This window comes from Puma concolor, chromosome E1, assembly GCF_028749965.1.
Source record: "Puma concolor isolate L17-30 chromosome E1, mPumCon1.1.hap2, whole genome shotgun sequence".
Classification (NCBI taxonomy): Eukaryota; Metazoa; Chordata; class Mammalia; order Carnivora; family Felidae; genus Puma; species Puma concolor.
Window position 1 is genome coordinate 11,269,901 of NC_141680.1, and position 17,801 is coordinate 11,287,701.

Consider the following 17,801-nt stretch of genomic DNA (forward strand, 5'->3'; position numbering starts at 1 on the left):
CCAAGCGCTGTCAGCCTGACGTGGGGCTTGAACTCATAACCCACGAGATCACGCCCTGAGCTGAAATCAACAGTCGGATGCTTAACCGACTGCACCACCCAGGCGCCCCAAGAGCTGGAAAATTCTTGAGTCGCAGAGGGTCAGGGGTCAGAGTCAGGGGCCGGGGCAGGCTCACCTGGATTCCCTGGGGGGGTGACGTCAGCAGGCTCCCAGCCACCACAACGACCCCGCTGAGCACAAAGAGGGCGATGGCAAAATGTAAGTAGTGAATGCTGCTGACGATGGCTGGCCGCGTGTCCGGGTCACCGCAGCGGGGGGCGGGGTGCAGGAATTCCAGGACCAGCCGAGTGGCACCCAGGGCCAGCCCCACCATCAGGCCCCAGAAGGCCCCCTGGGGAAGGGGAGGCAGGGCAGGTGGACGGTGAGGGCCCAGGTTCCCCCAGCACGCACATGGGCGGCAGGGGAAGATGTGAGCCAGACGCAGCCCGTCCGCGGGGAGGGGACTGAGCCCCGACCTCCCCCCCACCCCCCCCCCCCCGTCCTATCTGCCCCCGCGCTGCCCATCCCCCACCCACCTGCTCATTGGCACGCCGCCAGAAGATGCCCAGAACAAAGACTGCGGTCACTGGGGGGGCCAGGGAGCTGGTCACCGACTGCATGTAGATAAAGAGCTGCCCACTGTTGGAGTCCTGCAGGATGGGGATCCAGGCCACGCTGACGCCCACGAGCACCACGATGACCAGCCTGTGGGCAGGCAGTGGGCGTGCTCGTCCCGGAAGACCCTCCCTCAATTCTCCCGCATCTCCCACAGCCACTAAGATGCGCTCTCCAGCCGTCCCCTGCCACCCCAGCCTCCTCCCTGGCCTGTGGTCCGCTCCTCTGGGGATGTGGCCGGCCCTGCCCCGCCCCCACCCTTCCATGGCTTCCTGCCGCCTGCAGGTCCGCCCCGACTCCACCTGTCCCTGGGGTCTCCACTGCGTCAGCCCTCAGGGAGCACCCCCCCCTCCCCCCCCCCCCCCCCCCCCCCCCCCCGCCATGGCCTCCCAGGCTCTCCTCTTTGTCTTCAAGGCACTCATCCCAGGGACATACAGAGGTATGTTGGGGGGGGGGGGTTACATGCTCCCTGTCTGTCTCCCCGGCCTGGCTGGAAGCACCAGGGGAGGTGGGAGCCTCATCCATGGAGCCCACTGCTGCATCCCCTGGCATACAATAGGTGCTCAATAAACACTTGCCGGCTTCCTGAGAGGCCTGTGGCCCTCACATTCCAGCCAGACTGACCCCCCCCCCCCAGCTTCTCTAGTGCTGGTGGCCTCTGGCTGAAACCCTCCTCGCCACTAGAGCCTGAGGCTGCAGACCTGCACCCATCACAGGGTGACCTCTGTCCTAAGAGTGCAAGGCTTGAGTGCAAGGCTTGGGTCGGGGCCCGGACTCCTCAGCTCTGAAGCCTGAGACCTCTGGCCGGAATGAGCCCCTCTGCCTCCCTCCCCTGTGTGGACCCCTCCTTCCGGCCCCTGCCTGCCTCCCCTCTCGGTGCAAGGCCTCCGCTGCGGGGACGTGCTTCGCTCACTCATTCAGCAGTCGCCCGTTCAGAAGCCCACCGGAATGCAGGGCACCGTGCAAGAAGTCCAGACTGGGTGACGAGTGGGCCCTGTCCCTCCCCAGCACGGACAGCAGGGAAAAGAAAGTAGATGAGTCTGTTACTCTGTCCTAAGGGCTGGGCTCAGGGAGCCCAGAGGAAGTATCGATCCCAGAGGGCTTCTAGGCAGAGGAGGGCTGCCCTCCAGCCTCGAAGAGGTGTGGGGCCCAGCTAAGGAGGCAGAGCTGGGGTCGGGTGTCCTATCTGCTCCTCCTTGGCTGAGTGCCCCTTGCCCCTGTGTCTTGGGTCACTTGGGCACACCTCACCCCCAAGGAGGGTGGTGGGTGAGACCCCCCTGGAACCCTAGACGGGACAGCAAGGGCGAGAGAGGCCACGTCTGCAGCTGGGGCGGGTCCTTCCTGTGTGCCTGTCCGCCCGCCTCCCTTTCTTCCCTTCCAGGCCTGAGGGAGAGGGTGGAGGAAGGAGGTACCACCTTGATTAAGGCTAATTAACCCTTAGCCTGGCAGGCAGGCGGGCGCTGCCCTCTTCAAAGGCATAGGCGGGCTCCACGGACACCCAGCCCACCCCGCCCTCCCCACACAGTCTTCTGCAGCCCACACCGGGCTCAGCGCCTGTGCGCGGGGCCTGGCCTCTCCGGGCCGGCCTGGACTGCGGCCCTGGCCTTCCCCCTGCTCTCCAGGGCTTCCCCTTCCAACTCAGTCACCATCAGGCTGCCAGAGAGACCCCAGGCCCAGAGGCTGTTCCTTCTGCCTGGAATGTCCTTCTCCAATTCCTCCCCTGGCTGACTTCCTCCAAGGCTCAGCTCAAGGCCTTCCTCCTCCAGGAAGCCTTCCAACCCCACCCCTTCCTGCACACACACTGCTGTCGGGATGACTGACCCTCTCCATCATTCCTGGGCTACAGCTGCGGTGGTGGGGGGGTGGCCCTCAAGGGCTTTGAGATCTCTCTGGATCCCCCATATTGTTCAGCTTGATGCAGGATGATAGGGGGGCGTCGGGCACTCCTTGTGGACTGGATAACAGAGAATGGCAGACAGAAGGGGGGAGCAGGAGCAAAAGGCCCTGGCAAAGATCAGGGCCCCAGACGTGGGACTGTCACTTGCCCCAGGCCTGTGATGGCTCCTCTGGTGCCACCCCAACCTGATGAGACTGTCAGGGTCACTGGCATGTCCCTGCCTGTCCCTGCCCCACGATGGCCTCCTCCCCAGGCTTCTGGACATGCTCTGTTACCCCTCTCTGTGAGTCCCACACCTCCTTGGATTGAGGCTCCAGAGACCCAGGATGCCACACCATCGAGGAAACGCAGCTTAAACGGTGTTGTTTTAAGCAGGAAGAGGCTGGAGGTGTTGGGGGGTGTCCCCGTGCTGCACGAGGGAGGCCTTTTCGAGCTGAACCCTGGCCCAACACCTAGCATGAGACCCTTTCCACTGCACCAAACTGGCAGCTGAGGGAACTGGGACCCAGAGAGGGTGAGCGACCTGCCCTGTGTCACACAGCCTTATGCCCACAGGCAGGTTGGTGGAGCCTGGGTTGGCTGGGGCTTGACATGGTAGAAGAGGTGGGAAAGAGGGTCAAGGGCACCATGGCGGGGGGGGGGGGGGTGTGAGTTGGAATGGGGGGGGCAGTTAGGACTTTGGCTTCAGGTGGGAAGAGGAGAGAAGCCTGCTTCTGAGGAGGCCAGGAAGTCGGGGGGCACGAGACATGGGGGCCACTGGGCGGGCACTGAGGCTACCCGTGTCCCAGACCCAGGGACCCGGTCACACTCTGGGCAGCTGGAGGGCACTTGGTCCCGGGATGCCGAGCCCGGAAGGGTTTTGGAGGAGTCTGCCAGATAGGGGCAGGTTTTCGGGGCCACGGGGCCACTGAGGAGGGGCGGGGGAACAACGCAGGGGGGGAGAGGAGGTCAAGGGGCCAGGACCTGCTGACACAGAAGCTTCGTGCAAGGCCGGAGGGAGAGGCTCCTTGTTTTGGAGGAGGCTGGGAGCCTGTAGATGAGCTCACGCTCGCCTGCTGAATGGCGTGTCCCGACAGAGCCCTTCTGACAGCAGTGGGGCTGACTTACGTCACTGGGCCACCTGCCTGGAGTTGCAGCAGAGACCCCGCCCTGAGGATGAGAGCCAAGGGCAGGGGGCCGCAGGGTGCGCTGTCGGTCAAGACGCGCACCAGAGGCTGGGCCCCTCGACCCAGCGGGTGGAGTTGGGGGAGCAAGCCTCGGAGGGGCACGGGAGGGTGGGAGCTGGGAGAGGGCCCAAGCGGGCGGGCACGTTCACACACTAGGCACCAACCTCTCATTACCCGTTGCTGAGTTCACCCCAAAGGACTCTCCGCTGAGTACGGGGATGGAGGGCTGGGCCAGACATGGCCCCTGCCTGTCTTTGTGGGGGGTGGGGGGCATCAGGGAGACAGGTGGACCTATAGGGGCCACATGTCCTGAGGGAGGAATCAGACCATGGTCCCCTGTGGGAGGCTTAGAGGGGAGAGGGGCTCACTCCTCAGTCAGGCCTATCAGGGAGGGCTGCGTGGAGGAGGGGGGACACTTGGGCAAAGTCTAGAAAGATCAGGGAGGCTCCTCAAGGTGATAAGGAGGGGACTAGCAGGGCTAGGAGGAAACGGGAAGAGACTCAGTGGGGCCAGGGACAGCTGTGGCCTGAGTGTGGCCATCCTGAGAACTGGCTCTGGGCCCTCTGCGGGGCAGCTGGAAACCATCAGGAGGGCTAAGGGCTCAGATTTTAGGAAGACAGACAGATCCACAGGGTGACTGGGGAAGGGGGACTCTACCCAGCAGAAATGCCCTCAGAGATTCAGCTCAGAGTCCAAGATACATCTAAGATGAAGGCCGTGACCATGAACGGGTGGCCAGAGCAATGTGGGATGTGGGATGGACAGGACACTCTGGTTCCTTGTATCCTCTCCTTCCTGGGAAGTTCCTCCGCAACTGGCAAACTCCTACTCACCCCTCAAAGCCCCCCGTTGGTGGGGCCCCACGGGCCGTCGTGTGGCTGGGGAAGCCTGGGTCCCAGCCTGTCCCCAGTGCCTGGCACGACCCCTCCCACCGCCCACCCCCAACCGTACCGGCCAATGAGCAGCAGCTCCCGCTCGCCAGCGAGGGGCCTCAGCCGCCTCCAGATGTCCATGGTGACAAGTGTGCTGCTGCTGTTGAAGATGGAAGTCAGCGACGACATGAGTGCGGCCATCATCACTGCAATCATCAGCCCCCGCAGACCTGGGGGTCGGGAAGACAGGGCCGCTGTGACTCTGCTTGGGAGCCCCTGCTGCCCGTGTCCTACTGAGGACCCCTGAGGCCCCTGAGGTCCCCTGAGGCCCCCCTGGTCAGCATCGGCCATGCACAAGTCCTCGAGAGCAGAGCCCCAGGGGGAGGGAGGCTGGAGGTTTCCAGGGACAGAGACCCAAACACAAGAGGCTGGGAGGCCAAGGGCCAATGGCAGGGTGGGGGGGGGTGGTCGAAACTTCTGGATTTGTGGCTTCCTGTGATTGCGTCTGCTCTTGAGGGTGCAGTTATCAGCACCTTGTTTCCACAAAGCCTTGCAGGTGAAAAAGCACTTTCACACCTAGGACTTCAAGTGACGGAAGCATTATTAACCCGTCTGACAGATGAGGAAGTGGAAGGTCCTAGCGGGAGGAGAGGTGCCCAGGGACTCACCGCAGCCAGAGGCAAAACTCTGGGGTGGGGTGGGGAGAGGAAGGCCTGGGGCGGGACCCTCTGCCTGGAGGTCACAACTCGGTCAGGGCGCAGTGGCCCAGTGTCGGGTTTCCTGCCATTTCTTGTGGGTGGCAGGCCCCAGCAGGCACTGGGGGGTCCCCTTTCTTGTTGGCTTTGTAGAAAAGGAAATGCAGTTCCGGGGGAAAACAAGGGGGCGTCCCCACCGAGGTGGGCAAGGCCCTTCTTTGCAAAGCCTTCTGGGAGTCATGGGCTTGAGCGGAGCTGAGGGTGGGGAGCCCTGAGAGACAGAAGGATGCTCACTTTGTAACTCAGTGCTGTGTGGCGTAAGGCTGGTCGCCTCCCCTCTCTGGGACTTGGTCTGGTTCTATCTCCAAGGCTTCTCGTACTTTTTCTTCAAGTGTCTAAGCCCCTCCTCCACCTCCGCAGATTCTCTGTCTCTCCTCCAACCCCTGCCCTAGGATACACTTGACGCAGGCCCCCTCCCCTGAGGACTCAGCCTCCTGGGTGCCATTTTGGCCTGGCCTTGCTTCCGTGCCTGACCTGCTGTGTGACTTGCAAGCATCCCATGGCCTTCTCTGTTCACTTATCAGGCTGACTGGGCTGGCCCCCAAAGAAAAGCGAGTTAGGCCATGGTTTTCCCCCAAACATTTCTCCATCCTGTGTCTCTTGCTCGGGGAGATGGATTAACTCGGGGTTTATTCTCTACCCATTTCTCAGACAGGGAGCCGAAGGCCTAGAGAGAGGCTATGGTCCAACCATGGCTGGGGGCTTAGCGAGTTCCTCCCAGCCCCCAGAACAGAAGAGGAAGGTGAGGCCCAGAGGTGGGAACCCACAGCGAGGCCAAGCCTTGGGCCAGGCACCGTCCCTACATTCTTAGGTTTAATCCCAGCAACCACGCTGAGGGGTGGGTAGGCGTCACGATCTCCAATTTACAAAGGAGGACACTGAAAGTGACACGCCCCAAATATCTCAGCCAGCAAGTGGCAGAGCAGAGTTTTGATCCCAGGTCCGTGCACCCACATCCCCTGGGCCTCGGCACCCCAGGAGGGAGGGAGGGTGGGGCCAGGAATCCAGCTTCCACAGAGGAAGCCACAGGGAGGGAGGGAGACACTTAGGGTTGGAGAATCTGGTGGTGAAACCAGGCTGCCGAGGGTCTCAGAAGGCTCACTGCTACCAGCTGGGGGAGGCAGGAACTCATGGGGGGGCTTGAGCCCCGGATCCTAGCGGAGTGAGCAGTGGGCTTGGAGCCCCGGCAGACGGACTGGGGCATCTCAGCCACTCTAGCCATGGAGACGTCACTTTCCCCTCTTTGTGCCTCACTTTCCCTATCTGTAAAATGGAGCTAATAACTACCTTATAGCCATAACTGGGAAGCGGTCCGTAAAAGGGTCTGGCACCCAGCAGGCCTGGAAGAAGAGACAACGGCGACCTTACTCAAGGGCTCCAACGGCACAGGTTAAGAGGACAAGTTCTGGAGGCAGATTATCCCGGTTCAGAGCCCAGCTCTGCAGCCCAGCTGCCACGTGACCTTGGGCAGGTCTCTTAAGCTCTCTGGGTCTCAGTTTCCCCACCTTTAAAGTGGGGATGATAATAACAGCACTTAGGGTTCCTGAGAAGAAGATGCAAATTGGTCACGTGGAGAGTCCTCGGAACAATGCCTGGCCCCTGGGGGGAGGGTGCCGTGAACGTGTGCTCTGTTATACTATTTCTTCTTTTCCCCTAGGAGGGGAACGTCCCGCGTGGGCGTCACACTGGATCCAGAGTGGCCTCTGCGGCCCCCAGGGCCCCTGGCCCTCACTGGTCCCACCCCACAGGCCGCCCAGACCCCACCCAGAATCTCACCTACGGGCATCAGTTCCATGACCAGCTTGGGGTAGGCGATGTTGGAGCAGCCGATCTCGGCCCCACAGGCCCGAAGGCACTCAGACGGCACCACGCAGCCCACGTCATCTGCAGGAAAGGGACGCCCAGTATGTTCCACCTGCCCCACCCCATCCTCCCGACACACCTGAGCCCTGGTGTGGCCGAGACCCTGGGCCTGACCTGCTCTGTCCATCACCACCTCTGACCACCAGCCAGTCGCCCCCAGGTCTGTTTTCCAGTCTGGGTCACGAGGGGGGGCTGGCCTCTATTCTGGTCCCTAATGCCTTGATTTTTTTTTTTTTTTCTGTCGTCCTCTGTCACAACGCCTTCTCCCCCTCCCCGGCCAGGCCAGGGGGTCGCCTGCAGTGTGGCCCTGCCCATGTGAGCAGTCCGCCGTCTGTACCCATCTGGGGCGCTAGTCTCCCTCACCCCCCTCCGGCCCCCAGCTCTTCTCCCCAGAGGGGCAAATGCAGGCTGGAGGGGCACCTTCCCCCACCCTGGGCTCAGAGCTTCAGGCTGGGGCCTTTCCTCCTGACCCTGACCTGGAGCTATGTCTGGGTGTTAAGGGAAGACCCCTAAAACACAGGGGAGTCAGATCATGTCCTGGTCAGAACTACCCGGCAGTTCAGCAGTCAACAAAACCCCTCCAATCGTCGTGATGCCGGGCTCTTCCAGGCTCCTCTGGGCTTGTCCCCTTCCCACCTTGCCACCTGAGGCCTTCTCCACCAGCCCCTCTCCCCAGGCCTTCCCAGGCGGGGGAAGATTTTTCTCATCTCTTTACTCCGGACCACGGAGGACTGCTTGTTTTTGCTTTTCCAAGGGGCTGGTGAGCTGGTGAGGAGGGGGCTTGGTCTCACCGAGGCCACCTCCCCAAGGCCGAAACAGCGCACACTAACTACTCTCTTGTTGAGTGAACGCGGGATTAATGGGTGTCCTGGACTGAACCCTACGCCCAGGCCGCCCTAGCAAGCTGTCTCTGCAGAACCCTGTTTGGAGGCAGGAACCACGGTGCCTGGCTCCCGTGTGACCTTGTTCCTCCACTGCCCCCGCGGCAGCCGGGGCTCCCCAGCACAGTGTGGGTAATGGCGGTCAACCCCGCGGTCACGTGCTCCTCCCCGTGGAACATTCTCTAAACACCTTGTGGCCCCCGTCCCTTGGGATTTTCAGCAGGGGCCTGCAGAGAGCAGAGTAGACGAGAAGATGGTGATTGCGGGGGAAGTTCAGAAACAGAAGCTCCAAGGGGACAGGAGTGAGAGCCGCTCTGAGGGGAGGGGGGCAGTTTGGGGGCTTAAATTTCAATATGGCGGCAGGCACCGGCATTCTTGGGACGCGTTGCTTCCTTTGCAGACCAGGCACTTCTGAGTTAAGTACTGTCCCCTCCGATGCTCCTTCTGAAAAGTTCCTCTATAGATGCCCAACCCACTTCGGGGGGGGGGGGTCTCAGATCCCCTTCCTCGAGGCCAGCGAGGCTGGAGCAGCATCACCCCACCCCCAATGACCTAGCATCCCGGTCTCTAGTAGCCCAGACCCTCTCTTGAGCAACGGGTGTCAGGGACACCTGCTGCCTGTCATCCCTGGCACCTCCCACTCAGAGTGTCCAATCAGACGTGTCCTCTTCCCTCTCCCTGGCCCAGTAAGAGCTCACTGCCTTCTCTCCTCTCCCCCCATCCAGTCCCCCAGCCCCACAGTCTTCTCCTCCCACGGCCCTACTGGCCTCACTTGGCCCCCTGCTCTGCTCTATCTCCTCTCATACAAATTGGGCCCCAGCTCCCCACTGCCTCCCTTCCATCTGTCCCATCCTTGCGAAATTACAGTTTCACTCAGGAGCCCCCTCCACCCACACCCCTGGAGCCCTTGGCTTCCTGGAAACAAAATCCTTCCCACAGCATCTAAGGTCCTTGACAACTGGTCCCATCCAGCATGCACGCATCAGCCACCCTGACCTGCTTGCGTTTTCTCCTACACACCCAGCCCTTTGCCACCTCCATGCCTCTGCAGACGAGGTCCCCTCCTCCCAGGGCTCTGTCCTACCCTTGTTTACCTCCTGCTCCATGGCCCATTGCTTGTCCTCTGAGGCTTCCTCTGACACCCCCCTTTCCAAATCCTCCCCCCACAACCAGGGCAAAGCAGCTTCCTCTCAAAGGCTCCTGTGCCCAAGGACTGAATCACAATTGTTTGTATATTTTACCTCCCCCATTAGACTGGGAGCTCCCCAAGGGCGGACACTGGGTCTGAATCATCTCCCAGTCCTAGCTTTCAGTCAGTTCAGGGCTCGCCCAGAGGAGAGATCCTGTGAACATTTGCGAATGAATGAGTGAGTAACCAAGTAAGTGGTAGGGAGGAAGGAGGAAAGGCCTAGGAGGAAAGGAGGAGACGGAGAAAGGATGCCAGAAAGAGCCATGATGAAGGTCAGGCACTGTTTGATCCAGCTGCCCTATTTTCCCACCCGCAGCCCAGCGGGTGAGCAGATGAGAGCCAGAAAGGGCATGACTTGCCTGGGACCCATAGTCGGGCCCAGGACAAAGCCCAGGGCCCCACGGCAGGACTCCAGGGAGCACTGGGGTCCAGCACACAGAGGGCAGGTGATGGGTCCCTCCTGACAGGTTCTGGGCCTGCACTGGCTGGCTGTGGTGCTTGGAGGACCCAGCCCTCTTGGGAGAGTCACAGCCACATAATGGCTCAGAAAGCCGGAGTCAGGAGATTCTGGTCGAGTTTATTCAGCCCATTCCAGGCTCTGGGCTTGGGCCACCGCCTCTGGGCACCACTGGCTGGCTTGCCAGAGTTTGTGCTGAACAGCAAGAAGAACCTCTCCTTTATGACAGCCGCAGAGGTGTCCCCACTTAAAGTCCCCTGAATATGCCACATTCAGGAGTGAGCAGCCTCAGGACAGTGAGAGCCAGGGAACTGAGAATGGGGCTTCTGAGTTTGCGAGAGAACCAGCTTCTGTGGGCCCGGGAGCTCCCCAACTAGGCTCTACTTTTGCATTGGCACCTCCGTCAGCCAGGGCCGACACCAGAAGCCTGGGAGTTGTCCCTCTCCTTGTCCCCCATGTTCTCCCTCCCTGTGGCCAATGCCACGTCCAGCCACTGGGCTTGGTGCCCAGGTGAACTCCACCTCCTTACTGTACTGTCTTGTCCCCTCTAACCCACCCACCCTGCAAGCCGCAGAGGAAACATCTAAAACCACTGATCTGCCCACTACCCTCCCTGCTCATATACTTCCGTGGCTCTCCATCCCCTGCAGGAGGGATCACAAGCCTCTAATTGTGCCATTCGTGGCCCTCTACCCACCTAGCCACTTTCAGCCACACCTCTGGGCCTCTGTGTTTTCTGTTCCCTCTCTCTGGAATACCCTTCTTTCCTTCAGAAACTCAGGGAATTCATATGAATTCATACTCTCAACTTGTGGATGTCTGCAGGCTTTGGGCAATATCCTCATGTACCAATAACTCGGTGACCTGTGACAGCTTCTGCCAGTGTTTGTTGATGGACTGAATGACTCTTCCCAATGAGGCCACTGGACACAACACCCTGAGGGCCAATCAAGGTGCTCCCCACTCCCTATCGAGGCCTGGCCCATCCCTGGGAGACAGTCCAGATGTGGATGTTGCAGTAAGGAGTAGGAGAAAAGCACACAGACCTGGGTTTAAGTCCAGCTATCCCAGTGCCCTACTGTGTGATCCTGGGTGATTATTTAAGGTCTCTGAGGCTGTTTCCTCCTCTGTAAAGTCCTTTTGGGGGACATCCAGAGGCCAAAATTCAACCTCAACCTAAATGTTACACCTGATACAAAAATTAATTCAAAATAGATCACAGATTTAAATGTACGATGTAAAAACTATCAAGCTTTTTCAGGGGGGAAATAGGAGAAAATCTTCAGGACCTACGGCTAGGCAAAGAGTTCTTAGACTTGACATCAAAAGCAATATCCATAAAAGAAAAAATGGATAAAGTAGACTTCATCACAATTAAAAGTTCTGTGTAAGACACCTGTGAAAAGGATAAAAAATAAAAGCTACAGAACAAATCAGTAAAGTTGCAGGATACGCAGTCGATATATGAAGATCAGTCGTGTTTCTAGACACTAGCAATGAACCATCAGAGTAATTAAGAAAACAGTCCCATTTATGATGGCATCAAAAATAATAAAATACCTGGGAACAAATTTAACCAAGGAGATTAAAGACTCATGTGATGAAAATTATAAGACACCGATGAAAGAAATTGAAGATGATGCAAATAAATAGAAAGGTATACCATGTTCATGGATTGGAACAATTCATGTTGTTAAAATGCTCCTATCACCAAAAGCCATCGACAGGTTCAATGTAGTCCCTATCAAAATTCCAACAGCATTTTTCACATAAATAGAAAAAAATAATCCAAAAAATTCCTATACAACCACAGAAGACCCCAAATGGCCAAAGTAATCTTAAGAAAGAAGAGAAAAACTGGAGACATCACACTTTCTGATTTCAAACCAAATTACAAACCTATGGTAATCAAAACAGTACAGTATTCGCACAAAAACAGACACATAGATCAATATAACACAATAGAGACTATATATGTGTATGTATGGTCTCTATATATATTCAATCAATTTATGACAAAGGAGCCAAGAATACACAATGGGGAAAGGATATTCTCTTCAATAAATAGTGTTGGAAAAATGGGACAGCTACATGCACATGAATTAAACTGCACTGCTATCTCATAACATACACAAAACCAACTCAAAATGGACTAAGGATTTGAATGTAAAATTCCTAGAAGAAAACATGGGGGGGGGGTGGGGAGTAAGCTCTTTGACATTGATCATGGCAATGATTTTTTTTTTTATTTGACACTGAAAGCAAAGATCTTCAAAAAGACAAAACAAAACAAAACAACGCCCCCAAATGAGACAATATCAGATTTAAAAACCTCTGCACAGCAAAGGAAACCATCAACAAAATGAAAAGGCAACCTATGGATTGGGAAGAAATATTTGCAAACCATATATCTGATAAGGGGTTAATAGCCAAAATATATAAATAACTCATACAACTCAATAGCAAACAAAACAAAAACCAATAACAACACAATCCAATTAAAAAATGGGCAGGGGTGCCTCAGTCAGTTAAGTGTCCGACTTCAGCTCAGGTCATGATCTCTCAGTTCGTGGGTTTGAGCCCCACATCGGGCTCTGTGCTGACAGCACAGAGCCTGGAGCCTGCTTCAGATTCTTCCCTGCCCCTGCTCATGCTCTGTCTCTATCAAAAATGAATAAATATTAAAAATTTTTTGAAAACAAAATTTTTTTAAAATAATAATAAAAAATGGGCAGAAGATCTGAGTAGACATTTTTCCAAAAGAGACATACAAATGGTCAATGGTTACCTGAAAAAAAATGCTCAACATCACTAGTCATCAGGGATATGCAAATCAAAACCACAATGAAATATCATCTCACACCTATTAGAATGGCTCTCATCAAAAAGACAAGAGATAACGTGTTGGCAAAGATGTAGAGAAAAGGGAACCCGTTGTGTGTGTGTGTGTGTGTGTGTGTGTGTGTGTGTGTGTGTGTGTGTACTATCAATAGGAACATAAGTCAGTGCAGCAACTAAGGAAAACAAGAAAACAGTATGGAGGTTTCTCAAGGAATTAAGAATAGAAGAGTGTCCGGCTAGCTCAGTCTGTAGAGCTAGGTCTTGGTCTCTGGATTGTGAGTTTGAGCCTCATATTTGGTGTAGAGATTACTTAAAAATAAAATCCTAAAAAAATAAAAATAGAATTACCATATGATCCAGCAATGCCACATCTGAGTATATCTATCTTTTTTTTTTTTTTTTTTTTTGAGAGAGAGAGAGAGCACACACAGGAGTGCAAGCAAGTGGGGGAGGAGCAGAGAGAGGGAGAGGGAATCCCAAGCAGGCTCCATTGACTCAGGGCTTGATCTCACAAAGTGTGAGATCATGACCTGAGCCTAAATCAAGAGTCAGATGCTTAACTGACTGAGCCACCCAGGCACCCCGGGCATGTATCTTAAGGAAATGAAGTCACTATATTGAAGAGATATCTGCACTCCATGTTCATTGAAGCATAGTTACAGTAGCCAAGACATGGAAACAACCTAAAGGGTCCATCAATACATGAATGGGTAAAGATGTGGTATATATATATGTACACACACACACACGCACACGTATATATACATATATATAATAGAATACTATTCAGCCCTGAGAAAGAAAATCCTACCATTTGTGACAACATTGATGGACTTTGAGGGCATTACGCTAAGTGAAGTAAGTCAGACAGAGAAAGTCAAATACTGTCCGATCTCACTTACAAGTGGAATCTAAAAAAGTCAAACTCATAGAAAAACAGAGTAGAATGATGGTTACCAGGGGCTGAGGGTGGGGTGGGGTGGGAGGAAGAGGTGAGATGTTAGTCAGAGGGTACAAACTTCCAATTATAAGATGAATAAATTCTGAGGACCTAATGTACAGTGTAGTGATTATAGTTAATAATATTATATTCTATACCTTAAAAAAGAAGAAAAAACAGAAAAAGTTACAGACCAGCGGAAAATATATGTGGACTATATACCTGACAAAGACCTTGTATTTGGAATATATAAAAAGCTCTCAAAAATCAAACAATCCATGGGGCGCCTGGGTGGCGCAGTCGGTTAAGCGTCCGACTTCAGCCAGGTCACGATCTCGCGGTCCGTGAGTTCGAGCCCCGCGTCAGGCTCTGGGCTGATGGCTCAGAGCCTGGAGCCTGTTTCCGATTCTGTGTCTCCCTCTCTCTCTGCCCCTCCCCCATTCATGCTCTGTCTCTCTCTGTCCCAAAAATAAATAAATGTTGAAAAAAAAAATTAAAAAAAAAAATCAAACAATCCAATTAGAAAATGGGCAAAACACATGAACAGACATTTCACCCAAGAGAACATACAGTGGCAAATAAGCATATGAAAATATGTTGCATATCATTAGTCATTAGGAAAACGCAAATTAACACCATAATAAGAGATTATTACACACCTACAAGCATGGAAAAAATAAAAAAATTGTGACAACATAAAATGCCGTCACGGATGTGGATAAATTAGATCACGCAGATGTTGTTGGCAGGAAAATAGACATAATACAGTACCTACACAAATGAATATGTATAATAGTATATGAATGTTCATAGCAGCTTTATTCGTAATAACCAAAAACTGGAAACAACCCAGTGTCCTTCAACAGGAGAAACTGTTAAGCGAGCTCTGGTGCATCCAGGCCATGGGATACTTGTCAGCCACAGAAATGAACAAGCTACGGATATACACGATGATCTGGATGATTCACCAGAGAATTATGCTGGGTGGAAGAAAAAGCTAATCCCTAAAGGTTAAATACTGTGTTTTCCATTTATATAACGTTCTTGAAATAACAAAATTGTAGACATGGAGAACAGACAAGTGGCTGACAGGGGTTCGGGATGGAGATGTGGGTATGGCTGGCAAGAGGGAGGTCTTGGTGATGACAGAAGGGTTCTGCATCCCAATTGCAGGGGTGGCCACCCAAATCTACACAGGTGGTAAGGTTGCGCGTGTGCATGAGCATGCACACACACACACACACACACACACACACACAAATGAACACATGTAAACTGGTGAAATCTGAACAAGTTCTGGAATGCACCAATGTCAATTTTCTGGCTACCACATTATTGTACGATAGTTCTACAAGATGATACCATTGGCAGAAACAGGGTGAAGGCTGCACGCAACCTCTCTGTTGGTGGTTGGTTGGTTTGTGTTTTGTCTTTTTGTCTTAACAACTTCCTGCGCATCTGTAACTATGGACAGGTAACTGTAGAGGTTGGAGGGCTGCCTTTCAGCCCGGAGAGCCAGGACTCCCTTCATGAGCCTCCAGGCCCCTGTGCAGTCATAAGAACACAAAGAGAGGCCGATGCCCAGAGAGACTCTTGATCTGGGCCCTCAGTGGCAGTGACATAAATCAGGCTTCAGGACTCCCAAGGCAGTGCTTGCTCACTGGGACTGTCTGTCTCTCCCTTCTGTCTGAGTCTGGTAGGGAGGATGTGGGTATATGTGTGCCTACCTGGGAGGAGCTAGGGACACCTGTGGGGCTCTGCTCAGGGAGAGGCAGGGGCCTGGCTTCTGGGGCCATCCAGACACAGTGTGAAGCCCCTGTGGCTGGGGGGTGGGGGGGCGAGTTTCATGGCAGGGAGTACAGGACATGAGGCTTGAAGGGTCAGTGATGGGGACCACAGGGGTGCTGGGCCTGGAGAGAGCAGACACTGCTCCGGGCGACAGACCCAGGTGGATAGATGGTGGGTGATTCTGGAACGGGGGAGGCCTAGAGATGCCACCAGCCAGCCCTCAGCAACACAGACCAGTGTCCTCAGGGCCCCCATCCCCACCCAAGCATGCCACAGCCCTGTCCAGATCCAGGTTTAATAGGCTCTGTTGTCCCTGCCCTTGCAGCCTGCTGTTAGATTTGGTCCCCACACCCCCACCCCCCAACCAGGGTCCCAAGCCCCAGGACACAGAGCAGATAGTTGGGCCTGACTCCAGCCCACCAGCAGCCCTCTCTGGCCCTCCCCACGCCAGGGTTCGGGTGGGCGCTGCTCATCATGCAGGACCAGTCCTGGGTAGGTACCCCTCCCAGCCGGGAGCAGGGCTCAGGGACTAAGAACTGGCTATCTATCTGCTCTGTCCACACGTGGCTCTGTAAAGGCTCCTTCCTGAGTGTGGGTCAGACTGTGCCCTATCCCTCCGTTGGGGGCTCCCAGCCCAGTACCCTAACTCTACTTCCACAACTGGACAGCTGCGTATCTGCACGGACTTCCCGTCCCACCCGGGAAACAAGGCACTGGTAGGGTTGCACCAAGGGTACAACAGGTCCTCCCACCCCGGGGGCAGGGGGAGGAGCGGTGTGCTGGAGCGGTGCAAAGTTGTTGATTTGCTGTGTGTTCTCAGTAAGAACACTTTCCCTCTCTGGGCTGCATAGTTCCAAGAGTTCTTGGACTTTGGTCCCTGAGCTTTCCAGAACTCGGCCACCTGGGGCTGGAGGCAGCGGAGGAAACGGGGAGCGCAACCACCCGAAGTCGGTGTCTCTCAGGGATTGGTGGGGGGGATGGGGGGTGGGTGAATCAGCTTCCGGCCCCGCCCCCCAGAGCGGCACGTGACCGCAGGTGGGGTGGGCGGGGCGGCATTAGTCACCAGCCCGCCGCCTGCCTGTGCGCTTCGTTCTCCCCGCAGGGCTCTCCTTGCCGGCTCTGTCCCCGCGCCCGCGTCCGCCCGGTAAGCGAGTCCCCCCGGATCCCGGACCTCCAACGCGCCGTCTGCCAGCCGCGCTTCCCCGAGCCTCCTCCGGGCAGGCCTCTTGGGTTGCCGGTCGTGGCGCCCGGAGATTTTAAGACCCCGCTCCCTTCCCGGAAGCCGTCGGAATGCTGGGCGCCGCTGAGCTGGGCCAGAGGCCATCCGAGTTGTCTCCTGCCTCCCACTCTTGGAAACTTCTGGGAAGGTCCCTGCTGGCTCTAGTTCCTCCCAGAAGTTGCCCAGGACTTTGGGCAGCTCCAGAATTCCTCTGGGATGTGGGTGCCCCCCCGGCCCCCACTGATACAGGCGCAGCGCGCCCTGGCGTGGGTCGCGCCCCGCCGTCTCTCCCACTGCCGCCCCACCCCCGCCCTGTCGCCCCTCCCTAGTCCCCGCCTGCACTCTGACCTGACCTCCGCGTTCTCTTGGACTCCCTCGCAGGTTCCCTATGGGCAGAGTTGCTGAGACGCCGGTGAAGCCCCAAGAGTGCGCGGGGCCGCAGTCGCGCGGGAATTAGGATCCCGACCTTGCTGAGTGCTGTGTCGCCCGCCCACCCAGCAGAAGCGTCCGGGCAGTGGCACCATGGCCTTCTCTCAGGTGCAGTGTCTGGACGACAACCACGTCAACTGGCGCTCCAGCGAGTCCAAGCCCGAGTTCTTCTACAGCGAGGAGCAGCGGCTGGCCCTGGAGGCCCTGGTGGCCCACGGCCGCGAGGCCTTCTACGAGGTGCTGAAGCGCGAGAACATCCGTGACTTCCTCTCGGAGCTGGAGCTCAAGCGCATCCTGGAGACCATCGAGGTGTACGACCCGGGCTCGGAGGACCCGAGGGGTGCCAAGTGGCCCCGGGGGCCCGAGGACAATGGGGTTGGTGACAGCGAGGAGGCCAGCAGGGCAGGCGGGACCCCCACCGAGGCCGAGCCACCGCCCTCTCTGGAGTACTGGCCCCAGAAGTCCGACCGATCTATCCCGCAGCTGGACCTGGGCTGGCCCGACACCATTGCCTACCGCGGTGTGACCCGGGCCAGCGTCTACATGCAGCCCCCCATCGATGGGCAGGCCCACATCAAAGAGGTGGTGCGAAAGATGATCAGCCAGGCCCAGAAGGTGAGGCAGCTGCTGGGCGGGAGTCCCCGGAAGGGAAGCTGGCTCAGTGGGCCTGCGTCCGGCCCCCAGCATATACGGAGACCGCAACACTGTCTCTCTCTTGTGGGTCTCTTTGCTTCCTCCCTGGCTGCCTCCTCCCCTGCCCTCATGGGGTTCCTGAGTTTCTTTGCACAGGGATAGGGCACCCAGGTTCTCTGGCAGGAGATGGTGGGTTACCCCATCTCAAAGGGCCTTT

At 56.2% G+C, this 17,801-nt stretch overlaps 2 protein-coding genes across 3 annotated transcripts in view; one reads left to right on the forward strand and one right to left on the reverse strand.

The window, feature by feature from the left end:
* SLC5A10 (solute carrier family 5 member 10) overlaps positions 1-17,801 on the reverse strand; it is a 62,139-nt gene that overhangs the window by 4,558 nt on the left and 39,780 nt on the right. For both annotated transcript variants that reach the window (XM_086686169.1, XM_086686170.1), the window contains exons 10-13: positions 7,121-7,228; positions 4,669-4,819; positions 576-744; positions 176-391 (exon numbers count right to left, since the gene is read on the reverse strand). In XM_086686169.1, coding sequence (XP_086542295.1) covers positions 176-391; positions 576-744; positions 4,669-4,819; positions 7,121-7,228 — 644 coding nt within the window. The remainder of the gene's footprint in view (positions 1-175; positions 392-575; positions 745-4,668; positions 4,820-7,120; positions 7,229-17,801) is intronic.
* Positions 16,343-17,801, forward strand: part of SACK1G (scaffolding CK1 anchoring protein G) — a 28,282-nt gene continuing 26,823 nt past the window's right edge. The window contains exons 1-2 of the mRNA XM_025920449.2: positions 16,343-16,447; positions 16,904-17,566. Of these exons, the coding sequence (XP_025776234.1) occupies positions 17,045-17,566 (522 nt within the window). The 5' untranslated portion in view covers positions 16,343-16,447; positions 16,904-17,044. The remainder of the gene's footprint in view (positions 16,448-16,903; positions 17,567-17,801) is intronic.